This window comes from Anomaloglossus baeobatrachus, chromosome 4 (genome assembly GCF_048569485.1).
Source record: "Anomaloglossus baeobatrachus isolate aAnoBae1 chromosome 4, aAnoBae1.hap1, whole genome shotgun sequence".
NCBI classification, from domain to species: domain Eukaryota; kingdom Metazoa; phylum Chordata; class Amphibia; order Anura; family Aromobatidae; genus Anomaloglossus; species Anomaloglossus baeobatrachus.
Window position 1 is genome coordinate 475782274 of NC_134356.1, and position 22139 is coordinate 475804412.

Consider the following 22139-nt stretch of genomic DNA (forward strand, 5'->3'; position numbering starts at 1 on the left):
ATACGCAGCAATTTCATACTCTCTGTAGAGTTTAGTAAACTGAACTGAATTAATGATTCACAGCAGACCCCTATATACAGTATGATCCCACACACAGCTCTCCCTATATAAAGTATGAGCCCACATACATAGCTCCTATATGCAGTATGAGCCCCCACATAGCCTTTATATACAATATGAGCCCCCACATAGGCCCTATATACAGTATGCACCCCCACCTAGCCTCTTATATACAGTATAACCTACACATAGCCCCTTATATACAGTATGACCCTACACATAGCCTCTTATACAGTCATATGAAGAAGTTTGGGCACCCCTATTAATGTAAACCTTTTTTCTTTATAACAATTTGGGTTTTTACAACAGCTATTTCAGTTTCATATATCTAATAAATGATGGACTGAGTAATATTTCTGGATTGAAATGAGGTTTATTGTACTAACAGAAAATGTGCAATCCGCATTTAAACAAAATTTGACCGGTGCAAAAGTATGGGCACCCTTATCAATTTCTTGATTTGAACACTCCTACTTTTTACTGACTTACTAAAGCACTAAATTGGTTTTGTAACCTCATTGAGCTTTGAACTTTATGGGCAGGTGTATCCAATCATGAGAAAAGGTTTTTAAGGTGGCCACTTGCAAGTTGTTCTCCTATTTGAATCTCCTATGAAGAGTGGCATCATGGGCTCCTCAAAACAACTCTCAAATGATCTGAAAACAAAGATTATTCAACATAGTTGTTCAGGGGAAGGATACAAAAAGATGTTTCAGAGATTTAAACTGTCAGTTTCCACTGTGAGGAACATAGTAAGAAAATGGAAGAACACAGGTACAGTTCTTGTTAAGCCCAGAAGTGGCAGGCCAAGAAAAATATCAGAAAGGCAGAGAAGAAGAATGGTGAGAACAGTCAAAGACAATCCACAGACCACCTCCAAAGACCTGCAGCTATATCTTGCTGCAGATGGTATCAATGTGCATCGGTCAACAATACAGCGCACTTTGCACAAGGAGAAGCTGTATGGGAGAGTGATGCGAAAGAAGCCGTTTCTGTAAGCACGCCACAAACAGAGTCGCTTGAGGTATGCAAAAGCACATTTGGACAAGCCAGTTACATTTTGGAGGAAGGTCCTGTGGACTGATGAAACAAAGATTGAGTTGTTTGGTCATACAAAAGGCGTTATGCATGGAGGCAAAAAAACACGGCATTCCAAGAAAAGCACTTGCTACCCACAGTAAAATTTGGTGGAGGTTCCATCATGCTTTGGGGCTGTGTGGCCAATGCCAGCACCGGGAATCTTGTTAAAGTTGAGGGTCGCATGGATACAACTCAGTATCAGCAGATTCTTGACAATAATGTGCAAGTATCAGTGACGAAGTTGAAGTTATGCAGGGGATGGATATTTCAGCAAGACAATGATCCAAAACACCGCTCCAAATCTACTCAGGCATTCATGCAGAGGAACAATTACAATGTTCTGGAATGGCCATCCCAGTCCCCAGACCTGAATATCATTGAACATCTGTGGGATGATTTGAAGCGTGCTGTCCATGCTCGGCGACCATCAAACTTAACTGAACTGGAATTGTTTTGTAAACAGGAATGGTCAAATATACCTTCATCCAGGATCCAGGAACTCATTAAAAGCTACAGGAAGTGACTAGAGGCTGTTATTTTTGCAAAAGGAGGATCTACAAAATATTAATGTCACTTTTATGTTAAGGTGCCCATACTTTTGCACCGGTCAAATTTTGTTTAAATGCGGATTGCACATTTTCTGTTAGTACAATAAACCTCATTTCACTCCAGAAATATTACTGAGTGCATCAGTTATTAGACATATGAAACTGAAATAGTTGTTGCAAAAACCCAAATTGTTATAAAGAAAAAAGGTTAACATTAATAGGGGTGCCCAAACTTTTCCATATGACTGTATACAGTATGAGCCCACACTGCCTCTTATATACAGTATGGCCCGACACACACAGTAACACTTATATACAGTATGAGCCCACATATAGCCCCTATATACAGTATTGGACCACATACAGCACTACTTTATAAAGTATGAGCCCATACACAGCCTCATACAGTGAAGGAAGTAATTATTAGATCCCTTGCTTATTTTGTAAGTTTGCGCACTAACAAAGGCATGAACAGTTTATAATTTTAAGGGTAGGTTAATTTTAAAACTTAGAGCTAGAATTTCCAAAATAAAATCCCCAAAAAATCACACTGTATAAATTATATTAAAGGGAAAATGTCAGGTCCAATATGCACCCCGAACCACGAGCAGTTCTGGGTGCATATTAGTAATCCTTCCCTGTCAGTCCCTGTATACACTAGCATAGATAAAGGGATCTTTAGAAAAAGTATTTCTAAAGATCTTGTATCGTATGCTAATGAGTGCGAGGACTATTCCCAAGGGCGTTGCTTCCCTTACTAGTCAACCCCACTAGCATGTTAGCACTCTCTTGTGGGTGTGCTAATATGCTAATGAATGCGCAGCGTCAGAGGATGATCTCACTCACCTCTCCGCTGCCATCGCCACCAGACGCTGGATTTCGGCTCAGTGTGCATGATCCCGGACTTTCGGTCATGCGCACTACTTCAGTTTGAAGCTGGGATGCATACACCCAGCTTCTTAGTGAGCATGTGCAAAATGGGCAGATGCAAAAGTTTGGAGATTTGTCCGTCTACACACAGCAGCCAGATCTCTGTCCCTCAGATGTGGACAAATAAAAGGCCATTTCCTGCGACCCATGACAAAGCTAAGAGGTTGACTTTATCCCTCTGTAAGCTCTTGGCTACCGAAATGCTGCCTTTCCGCCTGGTGGACACACAGGATTTTAGAGACCTTATGTCTGTCGCTGTGCCCCAGTACCAGATGCCCAGTCGCCACTACTTCTCTAAGAAAGGTGTGTCTGCGCTATACCAGTATGTCGCACACAACATCACCGCTTCCTTGAGAAACTGTGTGTGAACGGGTGCACTTCACCACCGATACTTGGACCAGTAAGCATGGACAGGGACGTTACATGTCACTGACTGGGCACTGGGTAACTATGGTGATAGATGGTGAAGGGTCTGCTGCACAAGTCTTGCCGTCCCCACGACTTGTGTGTCAATCCTCTGTCTGTCCAAGTTCCGCCACTGCTTCTGCCTCCTCCACCTCGTCTGGGTCCTCCACCTCCACCCCAAGCCTGCCTGGTCAGGCCACCAGCGTTGTAACTGCGCAGAAGGAATAACGCACCCCTCATTATTATGCTGGCAGCAGAGCGCAACGGCATCAAGCGGTCTTTAGCTTGAAATGTCTTGGAAATAAGAGTCACACAGCGGCTGAGTTGTGGGCAGCTCTGGAGACTGAGTTTAATAAATGGTTGTCTCCACTCAACCTGCAGCCTGGTAAAGCCGTGTGCGACAATGCTACAAACCTGGGTGCGGCCCTTCGCCTGGGCAAGGTGACACACGTGCCTTGTATGGCTCACGTGTTGAACCTTGTTGTCCAGCAATTTTTAACACACTATCCCGGCCTAGATGGCCTTCTGACCAGGGCACGAAAACTGTCTGCTCACTTCCGCCGTTCAACCACCGCTGCTGAGCGACTTGCATCGCTCCAGAAGTCTTTCGGCCTGCCGGTTCATCGCCTGAAATGCGATGTGCCGACACGCTGGAATTCGACTCTCCACATGTTACAGCGACTGTGGCAGCACCGTGGAGCCCTGGTGCAAAACGTCATGATGTATAGCCTGGGCCAACGAGATGCAGAGGTGGGGCAGATCACCCTGATGGAGTGGTCTCAGATCAAGGACCTATGCACCCTTCTGCACAGTTTCGACATGGCGACGAATATGTTTAGCGCTGACAATGCCATTATCAGCATGACAATACCAGTCATTTACATGCTGGAGCACACGCTAAACACTATTCGGAGTCAGGGGGTGGGACAACAGGAAGGGGAGGAACTACAGGAGGATTCATATGCGCAAGACACAACAACATCACCAAGGTCCAGACGTTCATCATCACCAACGCGGCAGGCATGGGACCATGGGGGACAGGGGTCAACAAGGGCGCATAGTAGCAGGCGAAATGTTGAGGAAGGTGAGGAGAACATGAAGAAATGGAGGACGAACTGTCCATGGACATGGAAGACTCAGCGGATGAGGGAGACCTTGGTCAAATTTCTGTTGAAAGAGGTTGGGGGGAGATGTCAGAGGAAGAAAGAACGGTTAGCACCTCTATGCCACAAACACAGCGTGGACTTGGTCCGCATGGCTGCGCAAGACACATGAGCACCTTCTTGCTGCACTACCTCCAACATGACCCTCGTATTGTCAAAATTAGAAGTAATGATGACTACTGGCTTGCCACACTATTAGATCCCCGGTACAAGTCCAAATTTTGTGACATAATTCCAGCCATAGAAAGGGACGCACGTATGCAGGAGTATCAGCAAAAGCTGTTACTCGATCTTAGCTCGGCTTTTCCACCAAACAACCGTGGTGCAGGGAGTGAATCTCCCAGTTGTAACTTGACAAACATGGGACGGTCTCGTCATCTTCAACAGTCTACCCGTACCGGCAGCACCGTATCTGGTGCTGGTAACAGCAATTTTATTGAATCTTTTCAGAATTTTTTAGACCATCCTTTGATCCTTTGCAAGGCCACCAGAGACAACAAGTCTGACACATAGTCAACGGCTGGAGAGGATGATACATGAGTATTTCCAAATGAACATCGATGCCATGACTTTGCAAATGGAACCTTGCTCATTTTGGGCTTTAAATCTTGAAAAATGGCCAGAGCTCTCCACTTACGCCTTGGAGATTTTGTCGTGTCCAGCTGCCAGCGTTGTCTCTGAACGTGTCTTCAGTGCTGCTGGGTGTGTGCTGACAGATAAGCGCACGTGTCTGTCCAGTGACAATGTGGACAGACTAACGTTCATCAAAATGAACAAGTCATGGATCCACAAGGAATTTACTACCCCTGTGTCATCCTGGGGAGAGTGAATGCTTGTGGATTTTGAATGTGCTTGATGCAAATCTACCTGTGAAGTGTACAACTGGGGCACAAGTGCTGCCACTGAAGGGGTGGGTGTGTGTGGGGCCCAATTTTTGGAAAAAAGGGGGAGACTCCGCTTGGAGTAACCCTTGCTTACAGTGTTTTTAAAAATGATCCAAGATGAACAGAGCTGGGATCAGGAAAGACTTAGCTACCTACCCCGGTGTCATCCTGGGGACGGTTAAGGATGGCGTATTTTTGAATGTGCTTGATGCAAATCTACCTGTGAAGTGTACAACTGGGGCACAAGTGCTGCCACTGAAGGGGTGGGTGTGTGTGTGTGCCCAATTTTTGGAAAAAAGGGAGACTCCGCTTGGAGTAACCTTGCGATGTTTTACATGATTTTAGAAGGGCATGCCATGCCTATATCTGTGTCTCCTCCTCTTTTTCCTTGTCCAGCTCTTTTGTTTTCGCATGAGTATATGTCCTTGTCACTTTCCCATGTGTTTGTGTTGTGTTGTGAGTTGTTTGTCGCCTTTTGGACACATTTGAGGGTGTTTTCTAGGTGTTTTTATGTGTTTGTGATTGCCTCCCATTGTTTCCTATGCGGTTCGAGTGGTTCGCCGAACCGAACTCGAACGAGACCTCCATTCGGCGAACCGAACTCAAGCCGAACCGCGACCGGTTCGCTCATCTCTAGTCAAGACTGGGCCAAGAAATATCTTAAAACTGATTTTTCAAAGAATTTATGGACTGATGAAATGAGAGTGACTCTTGATGGGCCAGATGGATGAGCCAGAGGCTGGATCAGTAAAGAGCAGAGAGCTCCACTCCGACTCAGATGTCATCAAGGTGGAGGTGGGGTCAGGGGCGTACATAGAAATCATGGGGCCCCATAGCAAAAGTCTGAATAGCGTCCCCCCCAACTAAAAAAAAAATACAATAAAATATTAATATAATAAACAGCATATATGTTACTGGTGTGATGCCCTGGCCTATCAGGTCATCACAGGGTATTGTGCAATTGCCCTTCTGTACAATATCAACCTCCCCCTTAGTTACGGGCCCCTGACCTTTGGTGTTGCCAAGAACAAGCTAATCTAAATCCTAGGAACACTCTGGGGCCAGGGCCAGGGCATGACGGGGTACGTTGACCCTACGTCGAGAAAGAGCTTCAAGCGTCTTGACAATTTACCCGACGAGGACGGAGTCTTCAAGATCCGTTCTCCACCCGCTCCAAAATTGGGGTACTAGCGCAACGAGGGGGATAGTACTTCCCCACTACATAGTCCAGAAAATCCCAAGCGTGAACCCTGAGCGCAAGCTCACCCAGTTAGCCATACTGGTGAACGGGACCCGATAGTTCTAAGCTGGAGGGACCATTTAGAAGAAAGGTGCCACGGAAAAGGCCACAGGCTAACAAGCAACACCAACGGGCTCGGGATCCAGGCATGCTCCTTCCCTTCTGCAGCGGTACTACAAACTTTGATTTACAACTGTTGTCGGTGTAAGCATTATTGCACTGAGTGAGTACTAAAACGATCCCTGACCATCCCAACGGCACCTCCATGTCACCCACACCGAGTCCCGGGGCATTCCCCCTACTCGTGGAGGGGTTAACCATCTGGCTGCCCACACCATCGCCACCGGGTACATCCCATTGCAGCGGTGGTACTACACCTTACCACACACCACGGGTGGCGTCACAAACTGTCCTTACAATCCCCTGTAAATAACCCGGTTTTTATTCCAAGTGGCCGCGCGACCCCGATCCCCAGGTCCAGAGACCCCTAGAGTCACCGCGGATCAAGAACCGAGCAGCGGAGGCAGGCTGCTGACATAGGGGCGGTACACTGGGGGGGCCATACAAGTTACTGGGAAGCCAGTGGGGGGGGGGGGCATAAAAGTTACTGGGGACGCATATACACATTATGAATTAATCTTTATTCTACCCAGGCTATACATCTACCAGTCCAGTAAGTAGACTGTTACTGGGTGCGGCTTTGTCTGCAGAGGACCAGTCTAGGCAGTGCTGTGTGCTTGTGCTCCTGTCTTGTGACTGTGTACGATTCACTGAGCAGCACAGGGCCTGACGGTCGCTGGGCAGCGCAGGGACTGATGGTCACTGGGCAGCGCAGGGCCTGACGGTCGCTGGGCAGCGCAGGGCCTGACACTCGCTGGGTAATACTGCGACAAAATAGTCATACAATTACCAAATAACACATAATATATAGTGTTACTGAACAGAACCCACCATACCAAGACCAATAATACTACTATACATTGCAAAATAATGCCGCTACGCCATGACCAAATATTATCAGCACATGGATTCTGAAGCACCATCCTGTTACTGAGCAAATCCCACTGCACCAAGACTAGTGGGTTCACACCGCAAATCCCCCCAAAAATCTGCACTGTGTGAACTTGGCCTAAAGTAGCGATGTCCTCCTTCGTGCCCCTCACCACTAGAAATGAGCCACCCCCTAGAGTTCGAGTTCGGTGCCCCGTTCGACGAGCCGTTCGACGAGCCATTTGACGAACCTCTTGAACCCCATTGAAAACAATGGGAGGCAATCACAAACACATAAAAACACATTATAAATGTACACATACAGTTAATAAACATTGCCATAACACTTACCGGTGCCCGCGATGCGTCCTGCACTCTGTCTCTTGCCGCTTTTCCATCGGTAATAGCTGCGTCCTCCCGGTAACTAGCAGTGATGCAGGACCCATCGAGACGTCAAAATAGCCGCTAACAGCCAGCAGCACTGATCACTCACGGAGTGAAAAGCCTGCATGGGGAGCAGCGTCTTTCTCCCCTGCAGTGCTGCTGATGGAGGAGAGCTGCATGTGTTGAAGGAGAAAGAAGATAGAAGACCATAGATCATGGAGGACTAAGAGGGAGTAATAAACATGGAGTCTGTAAGTGTGTCTGTGTATTTATTTCTACTAAAGTATTTTTTCTCTGTGTGGTGTCTTTTTTTAACCCTTTATTGGAGATTCTTAATGGCCGGGTCAAACTTGCCTAACATTAAGAATCTCTGGCTTAATACTAGCTAGTAAAACAAAGCTAGTATTAACTCATTATTACCCAGCAAGCCACCCGGCTTCAGGGCTGCTGGAAGAGTTGGATATAGCGCCAGATGATGGCGCTTCTATGAGAGCGCCATTTTCTGGGGCGGCTGCGGACTGCAATTTGCAGCAGAGGGGCCCAGACCCTTTGGGCTAACCTGTGCTGCAGATTCCATTCCCCAGCTGCCTAGTTGTACCTGGCTGGACACACAAATGGGGCGAAGCCCACGTGTTTGTTTGTTTTTTTAATCATTTCATGAAATTCATGAAATAATTAAAAAAAAGGTTTCCCTATATTTTTAGTTCCCAGCCGGGTACAAATAGGCAGCTGGGGGTTGAGGGCAGCAGTACCTGCCTGCTGTACCTGGCTAGCAAACCAAAATATGGCGAAGCACACGTCATTTTTTTTGTAGTTTTTTTGGCAAAAAGAATAAAAAATGCTTCCCTGGATTTTCCATTGCCAGTGAAGGTAACACCAAGCAGTGGGGGTTGGCAGCCAGTAGCTGCTTGGATTACCCTTAGCTAGCAATACAAAAAATGCAGCGGGAGCCCATATATATTTTTTTTTAATTCTTTATTTAAATAACTAAAATAAAAAGGGCTTCCCTGTATTTTGATTGCTGGACATCACAGTGCTGTAAAAATAAATGTTTAAAAAAAAACGAAGCGCTCCGTGGTATTTTTGATTCTCAGCGCAGATAAAGCAGACAGCTACGGGTTGCCACCCCCATCTGCCTGGCAACCAAATCCAGGGAACCCCATTAATTTTTTTTATTTAAAAAAATAGTTAAAAAAAAAAATGACGTTGGGTCCCCCCATTTTTGATAGCCAGCTAGAGTAAAGCAGATGGCTGTAGCCTGAAAACCACAGCTGGCAGCTTTACCGTGGTTGGGGATCCAATGTGGAGGTCACCCTAGGCTCTTTTTTTATAATTATTTTATAAATATTAATAATTACAAAAAAAAGTAGGGTCCCCCCCAAATTGAATCACCAGCCAAGGTAGTTATTGGCCCTTCACAGCCTAAAAATAGCAGGCCGCAGGCACCCCAGAAGTGGCGCATCCACTAGATGCGCCAATCCTGGCGCTTAAACCCAGCTCATCCCGTGCCCTGGTGCACTGGCAAACGAGGTAATAAATGGGGTTGATACTAGCTGTAAGGTCACCTGACATCAAGCCCAGCAGTTTGTGATGTCATGGCGTCTATCACATACTATCCCCCATTTTCTAGGAGTGCAGACCCTCCATGTGAGGAGTGTGGGTGCAATGAATCTGCACCCACTCTCCCCGGGTCCACAGCAGCAGAGTTCATGTCGTCAGTGTTGCTACCAAATCTGCAATGCCCTGCTCATGAGGTAAGGGCATGCCTAATCAGGAGAAATATTCTACATTTCCAAATATTGGTATTTGCTGATATTATTGCTATTCCACCTACTATATATTGGGGATAGGATCTTGGAGATGGAATACCCCTTTAAGTCCAGTTATCCAGCTGAATGAATACCAAACAACAGAGCTCGCTATTTAGACATGTTTTCTTGTGGCGTATAATGGACTCTCATGTTTGGTAGTCGTTCAGCAGGGCAACTATAAAATCAAATACCTCCATTTGGAAATGTAGTATAGCTCTCCTGATCAACTATGTTCCTTACCTCATGAGCAGGGCATTGCAGTAGCTTACAGATGCATGGTTACCACCACTCACTGTGTCTGAACACAGGAAGCTGAGCTGACAGCCACTCTGTGCATGCGGCAGCGTCTATTGTGAAGGAGGGGGCCGCGGGGGATCAACGCTACACAGGTACCGTGGAACACCGGGGAACACCAGTGAGGTTATAGAGGGTGACCTGGCAGGGCCTGGGGAGGAGTTTTCTGTCCATGTGTCATGGCACATGCAACAGAAATCAGAGGAGTAGGGTGAATGCGGCCGGCGCGCTGCTGTGCACGTGGCCATCTTGGATTTCCGGGAGGGAGTCGGGGGGGGCACTTTGGTGACACCGGGGGACCGGGGAGGAGATTTATCTCCCATCTGACATGTTTATCATGCCAGATGGGAGATAAATAATTTTTTACCGGCGCTGTCATTTACTGTAACATGATCATCGGTATACGGTGTATACCGGTGATCACGTGAGCGGGGACTGGAAAAACCGGCCTAAATCATGATCTACAGGGTCTCAACTACCCCCTGAAACCCCAGAGATTTTCTGACGCTGGGGGGCGCTATTCACTTATTTCTGCCTGCTGTTTATAAACGGCAGATCAGAATAAGGCTTCATTCCCAAGTCCGATCCGTTTTTGCGGTCCGCAAAAAAACGGTCCGTTTTTTTCACGGGTGCATCCGTGTGGCATCTGTTCCCGTTCCGTATACGGTCCGTATGTCATCCGTTTGCCTTCCGTTTTTTTTGCGTACTGCAAAAAAATTGAAGGAGGGAAAATACATAAATTTACCCAGGATCCATAGCTTCAACCTACATGAGGCGGTCACATGTTCACTCCAGTGCCATTTTCTACTGCTTTTCATAGTGTAGAGTGCTCTGGTGATTTTCTTGTGCTTGTACACTTCATATCAGTCTTTTCTGTCATTATAATGGCAGAAAGACACATAATGTGCCTTTCATGTGGCACTAAGGTGTGCTTAGCCTTGTATTTACCAAAAAAAATAAATACATTTTAAAAACAAAATGACGTTGGGTTCCCCCTATTTTTGATAGCCAGCTAGGGTAAAGCAGACGGCTGCAGCCTGCAGTCCACAGCTGGCAGCTTCACCTTGGCTGGTAATCCAAAACTGAGGGCACCCCACGCTGTTATTTTAAATTAAATAAATAATTAAAAAAAAAAACACATGGGGTCCCCCCAAAATTGGATCATCAGCCAAGGTAAAGCGGACATCTGGGGTCTGATATTCTCTGACTAGGGAGGTGCATGGTTATTGGACTCTCCCCAGCCTAAAAATAGCAGGCCACAGCCGCCCCAGAAGTGGCGCATCCATTAGATGCACCAATCCTGGTGCTTCGCCCCAGCTCATCCCGTTGCCCTGGTGCGGTGGCAAACGGGGAAATATATGGGGTTAATACCAGATGTGTAATGTCACCTGGCATCAAGCCCTGGGGTTCGTGAGGTCAGGCGTCTATCAGATACCCGACATCACCAACCCAGTCAGTAATAAAAAAAAAATAGACGACAAACACATTTTTATTTGAAAAAACACTCCCCAACACATTCCCTCTTTCACCAATTTATTAGAAAGAAAAACAAATCCAGGTCTGCTGTAATCGAAGGGGATCCCACGACGATCCATGCCACAGTCACTGTCCCAGTCAATGAAGGACAGAATGTTCCCCATTGGCTGGGAGAGCAATGCAGTGACCTGAGCTAACATCAATAGGTCAGCCCAGGTCACTGCAGGGCATGACAAGTGCTGCTGTCAGGAGCAAGGTATATTACCTGCGGTGACAATCTCCTGCACTGCTGATAGCAGAGCTGTCAATGACTTCAATGACCGCCGCCTTCATAGCCAAGTATCGCGGGAGCCTGTGATGTCACCGCTAGTCACAGTCTCGGGTTGGCAGAGAGAGGAAATGTGAAGCGGCAGCCATGGAGGACAGTGACAGCGCTGAGGTCGGGAGGGCAGGACTTCATCACCGTAGGTAAGCCGAGCGGGGCCATGCGTGCGGAGTGCGAGGTGGGTGGAGCCTATTGGGGTAATGTGTGCGCAGTGCGAGGTGGGTGGAGCCTAGCGGGGTAATGTGTGCAGAGTGCGAGGTGGGTGGAGCTAAGCGGGGTAATGTGTGCGTAGTGCGAGGTGGGTGGAGTTAAGCGGGGTAATGTGTGCAGAGTGTGAGGTGGGTGGAGCCAAGCGGTGCCATGTGTGCGGAGTGTGAAGTGGGTGGAGCCTAGCGGGGCCATGTGTGCGGGTGGAGTGCGAAGTGGGTGGAGCCTAGCGGGGCCATGTGGCGCTGAGGACGTCGGTGCTGGGGACTGCATGGCTGGGAACAGGTGAGTGTGAGTGTGTGAGTGTGTGTACATGCCGCGTGCAGGAGGGGGCGGAGCCGAGCGGGGAAGTGTCGGCTCCCTGCACACGTAACCAGGGTAAATATCGGGTTACCAAGCAAAGCGCTTTGCTTGGATGCCCGATATTTATTTTGGTTACCAGCTTACGCAGGCTGCCAGTGATGGCTCCCTGCACACTGTAGCTGTAAAAAGCCCTGCTTTTGGTGATCGAGCCGTTCTCGAATGTAACTCGAACTGTTGAGCTTTTAGCAAAAAGCTCGAGTTCGAGTTCGATCTCGAGCACCCCCCAAAATCACTCGAACATGAAATTGGCGAACCTCGAACCTCGCTCATCTCTACTCACCACACACACACACACACACATAATATAAATTTTCAAATGTCTCTCCCATATAATAGCAACGATTATGACCCTCTTTATAGCCTTAGGTACCATAATAAATCACTGCACAGCACAGAGATAATACACACAGTGATGTCACAGTATAGGGATGATGCACACAGGGATGTCACAGTACAGGGATGATGCACACAGGGATGTGACAGTACAGAGTTAAGACACACACATAGTGATGTCGCAGTACAGGGATAATACACACAGTGATGTCACAATACAGGGTTAACATATACACAGTGATGTCACAGTACAGGGTTAATAGACACAGTGATGTCACAGTACAGGGTTAACACACACAGTGATGTCACAGTACAGGGTTAACACACACACAGTGATGTCACAGTACAGGGATAATACACACAGTGATGTCACAATACAGGGTTAACATATACAGTGATGTCACAGTACAGGGTTAATAGACACAGTGATGTTACAGTACAGGGTTAACACACACACATTGATGTCACAGTACAGGGATAATACACACACAGTGATGTCACAGTACAGGGTTAACACACACACAGTGATGTCACAGTACAGGGTTAACACACAGTGATATCACATTACAGGGTTAACACACACACACAGGAATGTCACAGTACAGGGTTAACACACACACAGTGATGTAACAGTACAGGGTTAATACACACACAGTGATGTCACATTACAGGGTTAACACACACAGTGATGTCACAGTACAGGGTTAACACACACACAGTGGTGTCACTGAACAGGGTTAATACATGCAGTGATGTCACAGTACAAGGCAGTTTCTTTCTGTAGTGTTACAGGCAGACATTTGTACACTATAATACCTGCTCCTGTGCTGTGAGTGGCAGCCTCCGGCCTTCCTGTTGCATGCACTTCCTGTGAATCCTCCTGGCTGTGCTAAGAGCCTGTCCTTTGCTTTTTCTTTCTATTCTTTCTGTTCTCCCTTCTCATTTTCTCTGCTCCTTCTGCCTCTTTTCTCTGCTTGCAATGCTCAGGTCTGTCCTCCTTCTGCCCTTCCATATTTTCAATCTCCTGTGCTGTTCTGAACAAGCTCCACCCCCCTCTCCTGATTGGCTGTTCTCCTCCTGGCATCTCTTACACCTCTGATTGGAAGAAGATGCTGCCTGTCCATTCTCTGCTCTTCAGCAGAGGCCGCGTGGTGTGCAGTGTGGGTGTGTCTGCTCCTCTGTGTTGTGGTCACCTACAGCTGTACAAATAGTGCAGGCCCCCTGCGGCCTAATCAGCTGCTTGGTGACCGGGCAGCCCATGCTGTGAATGAGTAAAAAGTGACATCGCAGACACAGTGGGCAGCCATCACGGGGCCCCTTTCAGGTCACGGGCCCCATAGCAGTGGCGTGGCCTGCCTCTATTGACGGTATGCCACTGGGTGGGGTACTGGTTTGGGCTGGTATCATCAAAGATGAACTTGTGGGACCTTTTCGGGTTGAGGATGGAGTGAAGCTCAACTCCCATACCTACTGCCAGTTTCTGGAAGACAACTTCTTCAAGCAGTGGTATAGGAAGAAGTCGGTATCGTTCAAGAAAAACATGATTTTTATGCGGGACAATGCTTCATCACATGCATCCAACTACTCCACAGCATGGCTGGCCAGTAAAGGTCTAAAAGATGAAAAAATAATGACATGGCCCCCTTGTTCACCTGATCTGAACCCCATAGAGAACCTGTGGTCACTCATAAAATGTGAGATCTACAGGGAGGGAAAACAGTACACCTCTCGGAATAGTGTCTGGGAGGCTGTGGTGGCTGCTGCACGCAATGTTGATCGTTAACAGATCAAGCAACTGACAGAATCTATGGATTGTAGGCTGTTGAATGACATCATAAAGAAAGGTGGCTATATTGGTTAATTTTTTGGGGTTTTGTTTTTGCAGGTCAGAAATGTTTTTTTTTTCTAAATTTTGTGCAGTTATATTGGTTTACCCGATGAAAACAAACAAGTGAGATGGAAATATATTTGGTTTTTATTGAGTTGTCTAATAATTCTGCACAGTAATAGTTACCTGCACAAACAGATATCCTGTTAAGATCAAATCTAAAAAAAAACCACTCCAACTTCCAAAAATATTAAGCTTTTATATTTATGAGTATCTTGGGTTCATTGAGAACATAGTTGTAGATCAATAATAAAAAAAATCCTCTAAAATACAACTTGTCCAATAATTCTGCAAACGGTGTACAATATGAATCCCCACATAGCCTCTTTTATACAGTATGACCTAAAAAAAAGAACCCCCTATATATAGTATGAGCCCCTAAATAGCCCCTATACATAGTATGCGCATACATAGCACTCCTTATATACAGTATGACCCCACACACAGCACCCCCTATATACAGTATGAGCCCCCACATAGCCCCTATATACAGTATGAGCCCCACATAGCCTCCACATACAGTATGAGCTCCTACATAACCTCCATATACTATAAGAGCCCCCACATATCCCTGATATACAGTATGAGCCCCACATAGCCCCCTTATACAGTATGAGCCCACACGCAGCACCCTGATAGACAGTATTAGATGCCACATAGCCCCGTATATATATTATTAGCATAAAGCACTTCCTATATACAATATGAGCCCACACTCCACCCCTTACATACAGTATGAGCCCCCACATAGCCCTTATATACAATATGAGCCCTTACATAGCACCTACATACAGTATGAGCCGCTATATAGCGCATCTTTAGTGCATGAGCTATCATATAGCCTCTATATATTGTACAGTATGAGCCCCCACATAGCCTCCTATATACAGTATGAGCCCATACACAGCACTCCATATATGCAATATGAGCCCCCACAAAACCCTCTATATACAGCATTAGCCCTCACATAGCCCCTATATACAGCATGAGCCAGCCCCCACATAGCCTCCCTATCTACTTGCACTAATTCCATACACATATAACAAAAAAAAAAATCACATACTTAACCTTGCTCCCATTGCGACACATTTATCATAATTTACAGCTGGTGTACATTTATGATGGTGGGTCACAATAGTGGAAAGATGTGCCAAATTCATTAGAGGTTTACGCCTCTTAAAGAAATTGGCACATCGTATTACAGTGTTTCTTTTATTTAGGCTGGCATGCAAAATGTTAATTTTAATTACTCAGTTCCTTAGGCTTTTATTGGACAGTATGCTCTCCGTTTGCTTTGTTGTGCAAATAGGCAGCACACTGGACTGGCATCACTGAAAAACTGCCATCTGTTAGGGAGCCTGTCATGAGGATTCTTCACCTTAAACTTATGGCATTTATGTTCAAATGCTTTCATGCTTATTAAATCCATACAATGATTGTATAAATCCATTTTACAGTTTTTGAGAAATCCATTACTTAAATTGTGTGCACTTGAGGTCTTCTGCTCTACCTCCCTATTCCCCACCTGCTGCTTCCTGTGTCTGACTGACAGGTCACTCTTGATTCAGTTACCTGCCTTCTCTGACCTGTCAATCAGACACAAAAGACAGGCATCATGTGCAGAAGAGGGAGAGATGGCAGGAGAGCTGCAAGTGCACCTATTATTATTAAATTATTTGCATATAATTTCATTATTGGTTTTCTCAGAAGCTATAAAACAGATTTCTATGATAAGGGTATGGATTTAATCAGCAAGAAAGCACGCGTACATACATGCCATTAGCGTGAGGTGTAAAATCCTCATGACAGGTTCCCTTTAATGTGCAAAAGTAGTGAAACATAAAAAGCATACCTATATGGCATCTTCATATTCATAATGACACATAAAATTTAGATAACTTGTTAATTTTCATCAAAAATCTCCAGTGTTTACACTGTGACTGTAAACCCCTGAAGAAGTGATGACGAAACGTGCGTCAGGGCTTTAGGGATGCAGGACCATCCAGCTAATACCTGATGTAATTACACTTGACACACATCAAACAAATCAACATCCAGCATACGCTATAGTATATAAATTGACCATTTAGCCGAATCTAATTGAGTGTGAGAAACTCGTATAGTACAGTATTTAATTCTAATTTACTAAATACCACGTATTTTCAGAGGGAATTGAGACTGTTATGCCTCATATAGGAGGAACCCTGTTTTTTATTATTTTATTTTTACATGTACCTTTGTAAATTTATTAAATAAACATTACTGATTTTATATCTGCATATGTCACTTTATTTCCCTCTGGGAGATTAATTCTCATTCTTTGGGGGGTATTTAGGTTTAACTTGTTAATTTTGGCACAGTGAGGGACATAAACTGAAATCGGAAAAAAATATATTAAAATTGTTAGAGAGGGGGTTTCTATTTCTCCATCCCTTTCCTAAAACAAAAAAAGAAGTAAATAATAGATCGTCTATACATTTTTCTGTCTCAGAATCTGTGCCTAAAATCTACAGCTTCAATAATAATTGGCCCTCTGAATGCAGCATTGCAAAAATTACAATATTTCTATGGTCCTTGGCGCTAAAATAGTTTCCGGTATCAAAAGTAAATTGTTACAGTATATCATCTCAACTTTACCTTCCCTGTCCTTAACTCAGCATTGTCCATGTACAATCTCCATAACACACTTCTCTTCATTTTCACACCCACCATGATTCACATACAAAAGCGAGCGGAACACAGAACCTCACCATTCCACCAGCATACTGTTCACAACACACAGATATTCCCACTTTCTTACCTTTCTGCATTTTTTCCTGATCATTTCCTTCTGTTGGACTTCCACAGCAAGGGTTAGCAGTGGCTTCATTGTGAACAAGTGCTGTTATGTGTATAAATTAGAACAATATAAATATTTACTCCATTATCATAACCTTAGCCAAAGTGTATCATTTACTTTTAATATTTGCAATGAAGAACAGTTGTACATAATCAGTTTCATAAAAATCCTTGATTTCTCAAACATTCATTTTAGGCAACGTTCCTATGATGAGTTTTTCATGAGTTTTTGATCTTGCAGAACATCTGCAGCATTTCTGTAGTTGTTATGCAAATTAGATTACTTTCTTTTGCTTAAATGCATTTTTATTGTATTTTTGATGCTGCGTTATTTGACATTTATTGGCATGTCATTTTTTAAACAAAGGTGCTTTGTTTTCTTTATAGTTCCCGGTAATTGGCTTTATCTGTATTAAATGCTTTTTTAATCCATTTCTTTAACAGAAACACACTAAAAACACGTGCGTTTCTTACCTGCAGATTTTCCATATCTAATGTAAATCTATGAGAAATTCTGCACATAAAACTTAGAGTAAAACTAAGAGAAATTGACATGTTGCGGATATGAAACACGTATCGTAGGTCAGTTTGCACAGCGTAAAAATAAAAAGCACAGTGGGCAGGAGATTTCTATAAATTCCATCAGCTTTGCTGGAACTGTAAGATGCTGCCTTTTTGATGCATTGCAAATATGCCGTTTGAAAACTCAAACTCATGATGGGCAGATTTCCTTAACCCCTTCACGGCCGGCCGATTTTTCACTTTCCGGTTTTTTTTTTCGCCATTCTTCTTCTGAGAGACGTAACTTTTTTATTTTTCAGTCAATATGGTCATGTGAGGGCTCATTTTTTTGCGGAATGAGCTGTACTTTTAAATGAAAGCATACTTTTTACCATACAGTGTACTGGAAAACGGCAAAAAAATTGCAAATGCAGAAAGATTGCAAAAAAAGTGTGATAGCACTATTGGTTTTGAGATATTTTATTCACTGTGCTCACTATATGGTAAAACTGATGTGTGGGTGTGATGCCTCAGGTCAGTGCGAGTTCGTAGACACCAAACATGTATAGGTTTACTTTTATATAAAGGGTTAATAAAAGTCGGAAGTTTGTCCGAAAAAAGTGGCGCACGTTTTACGCCATATTCCGTGACCCATAGTGTTCTCATTCTTCGGGATCTATGGCTCAGTGACGGCTTAGTTTTTGCGTCTTGAGTTGACGTTTTTAACTGTACTATTTTTGCGCAGATGCTACGCTTTGATCGCCTGTTATTGCATTTTGCGCAAAAGTTGTGGCGACAAAAAAACTATATTTTGACGTTTTGAATTTTTTTTGCCGCTACTCCATTTACTGATCAGATTTTTTTTTTTTAAACTTTTTTTTTACTTTTTTTTTTTTATTTTACTAGTCCCCCTAGGGGGCTATAGCGATCAACAATGCGATCACTCTGCACTATCTGCTGATCACAGCTACACAGCTGTAAACAGCAGATACGCTCACTTTCTGCTTCACTGGGCTGCGACCCAAGTGAAACTGAAAGTAATTCATGTGTAGTACAGGAGTCATCACATGACCCTGTGCTACCATGACAACCACCGGATGTCACGTGATCATGTCACATGACTTCCGGTATCGGCAGTAAGTAAAAGTTTACCGCCGATGCCGTTATAATGGCGCTGTCCCATATTGACAGCGCCATTTAAGGGCTTAAACGGCACAAGCAGATAACGATTCTGCTCGTGCCCAGCAGGCACACATCTCAGCTGTGAAAATTAGCTGAGATGTGCGCCGATCGCTGCAAGCTGCCGGCAGCAGACCGCGGGCAGTAGCATTATGACCGCAAGGTCTTTTTTTTTATTAGATTCAGAAGGCACTTTAACCCACTTACCACCTAGCGACTTTCTGCTTTCTATTTTAGGTTTTTCATAGCCTTCTAAGAAGCATAGCTTTTTTATTTTCTATCAATATTTTTTACTGAAACCTCTAATTTTACCTTACAGGCTACTAGAAAACAGGAAACAACTTCCAAGTGAGGTAAAACTGCAAATAAATTAGTGCAATTGCACAATTGTTTTTTCATGTTTTTTATCTACCATGTTCACTATATGGTAAAAGTGACCTGGCATTATGATTCTCCAGATCAGTCTGAGGCACAGTAAGTAAATACCAAACATGTATAGTTGATCTTCTATTTAAAGAGAACCAACCAGCATTATTGTCATATATTAAGTAAAGCCAGTGCTATACTCACACTCTGATGCTGAATGTAAGCATGGCTTTTGTTCTGAGATTGGAGGTTTTATTTCAGAAGTATGTGCAAGTAAAGTTCCAGCAATGCACTAATATTTGATTGATAGCAGATTTCCTTGATTTGGATTTGAATGATTGATTTTTGATTTAAAAATTAACGCGTGTTCTCCATGGGCTATCTGTGAAAACACACGGAGAACAGGAACTTTATACTTACCTGTCCCTGGTCTCTGTGGAGCTGATATCTTCCACTCTGCAGTCTCTGGCCCTCCTGACTCTCCGCTGCTGTTACTTCAGGGTCCACTGTTCAGTGAATATTCATGAGCATAATTCGCCGGCCCAGAAGCAACAGACTGCAGAGGCAGAGAGAGCAGCACTGGAAAACGTGAGTATAGAGAACCATTCTATTCACAGGCACTTGTTTTCTCCGGTACGCGTTACACAGAGCACATCAGTGTGTGGTCTTTGCGGTCTGTGTGACATCTATGTTACCGGAGAAAAACTGACATGTCTACGTGTGGAACACTCGGACACATTGTTTGTGTGAAAACACGCACGTGTGTGCAAACGCATTGAGTGGGTCTACGTGTGTCCGTGTCACTGGCATGTGTGAAAGCGGACATCACACATACCGGAAACACGGATGTGTGAAGGAGGCCTTGGACTGTATGGGCTGCATTTTGAACACATCCCTATCACGTGACTGAAATGACTCATACCTGGAAGGAGCCAGTTTATTTTATACTTTGCTCAGTCACCAGGAGTACATATATCATATACTTGCGATCAGATGACCACCTGATCCCAGTGCCTGCACCTGAGAATGGTGATAGCCAAATTGTAAAGCTTAGACCACATGGAGGACCTGTGCGAAAAAGAACACCCCTCACTACTATGACATCCATTTGCTCTATTAGGTCATATTTTGATTTTAATAATGTGTATACTGCAATTTTGGAAAAAAATTACTATGCCTAGTGATATGTGAATGTGTATGTACAATTACAGCTTTTCCAGTATGCCTCTAAAAAATGTAAATATGCAAACTTTAAAAAGATAGTAAATTAAAGTTATTTGTTAAAATGTCGTATTTGTACAAGTGAACATCAAGCTCATAATTACAAGGAAGAAATTCCAATATATCATTATCATAGCATGGTGACAGGCAGTACTACACTCTGCCATACTAAACCAATGGATGCAGTATGGGCAAAGTAGGTCTACTAAACTGAATATACCTGATGTAATCACTGGTTCTTCATCTCCAGTTACTTCAAGTAAATATGTATTTAAGGTTTTCCATTTCCATGTACCATCAGCGTGGTAATACTTTACACATGAATATTCTCCACTGTCCGAGGATGTAAGATTAACAACCTCTAGAGAAACATTTTGATGGGTGTCACGCAAAGCTGATTGATTTCGAAACAAAACTTTATCTTTTACGTCATCAGTAGAACAGCACAGTTTATTCACTGCAGATTCAACGTACTCTAGTGTTCGTATTACCGCAGCTGAAAATATACACCTCGAGAAATGGTTCCGCTTAAATATCCACAACAAAGTGAATGATCCAGTTACATTAAACTGACTTTGGAAACTGATGCTTTGTCCAACCTTTTCTTTAATGACTGTCGGCGTTACATTTTCTGCAAGAGCAAAAAAATAAATAAATAAAATTTAGCCCTTTATCATAATATGTTACTAACCAGAGAGTGCCTTTATATTTTTATTATATTCTATATTCATATAAAGAGTTTTACCTGAAATTGATAGGACAATTACTATGATGTGGGATTCACAGCTCACATTTCCTGGCGGTGTGGGATTGGATTTATTTCTCTCACAAGTAAATATTCCACCATCAGATGCATGTTCATACACTTTGTCAGTACGTTGAAAGAATTCTCCATCATATTTGTACGCTATACGGTTATGTTCTTGCACATTGCAGGTAAGGTCCTCAATCTTCTCATTAAGGAGAACATCTGAATATACTGCAAAATATTCAAAGATGGCTATTAGTTCTACAGTAATAACACAGGTGGTTGTATGTAGGCCATTATAAACATGAGTGAGATAAGAAATAAGGTGTCATAAATGGATCCTAGTACCAGAAATTACTTGTACAGAACATAACGATAATCCATACATCGACTTTAAGACTGACATTCAGCCTTGACATTTGAAAGCACTTCGGCCCAAGCTGTTCCCCAACCCTTTAGTATTATTAATAATCAAGAAATCAAGACTTGCAACAATACCGATATTTCCAACAATACATTCTATAAGATTAAATAACACATTTGCAATAGAATAAGACAAATACCACCAGACCAAATATTAGCAGCATAAAAAGTAGTGATAATACCACCATATTGATAACTAAAACCACTGTGCTAGTATTGATATTATGACCATACTGTGACCATATAATGGTAATATCAAATTTACACCAGGGCTCTGCAGACCATATATGTGTATGCAGTACAGGTTCACGCCAGTGATGTTCTGGATGATAGTAGTCATTCCTTTTCCCTTTTCTTTTCCATTCATCCCAGACTGTGATGACCCTTTCTTCCTTCCATTAATTATCTTTGTAAAGTGAAACCAAGAGCCACCTCTGACTTGCTGCTTTCCAGCCCTTTCCTCACAATCCCCCACCTCTACA

General features: G+C 43.9%; 1 protein-coding gene across 1 annotated transcript in view; it reads right to left on the reverse strand.

Moving 5' to 3' along the window:
* Positions 1 to 22139, reverse strand: part of LOC142301708 (uncharacterized) — a 124241-nt gene that overhangs the window by 85476 nt on the left and 16626 nt on the right. Inside the window, exons 2-4 of the mRNA XM_075342727.1 lie at positions 21232 to 21465; positions 20707 to 21117; positions 17182 to 17262 (exon numbers count right to left, since the gene is read on the reverse strand). Of these exons, the coding sequence (XP_075198842.1) occupies positions 17182 to 17262; positions 20707 to 21117; positions 21232 to 21465 (726 nt within the window). The remainder of the gene's footprint in view (positions 1 to 17181; positions 17263 to 20706; positions 21118 to 21231; positions 21466 to 22139) is intronic.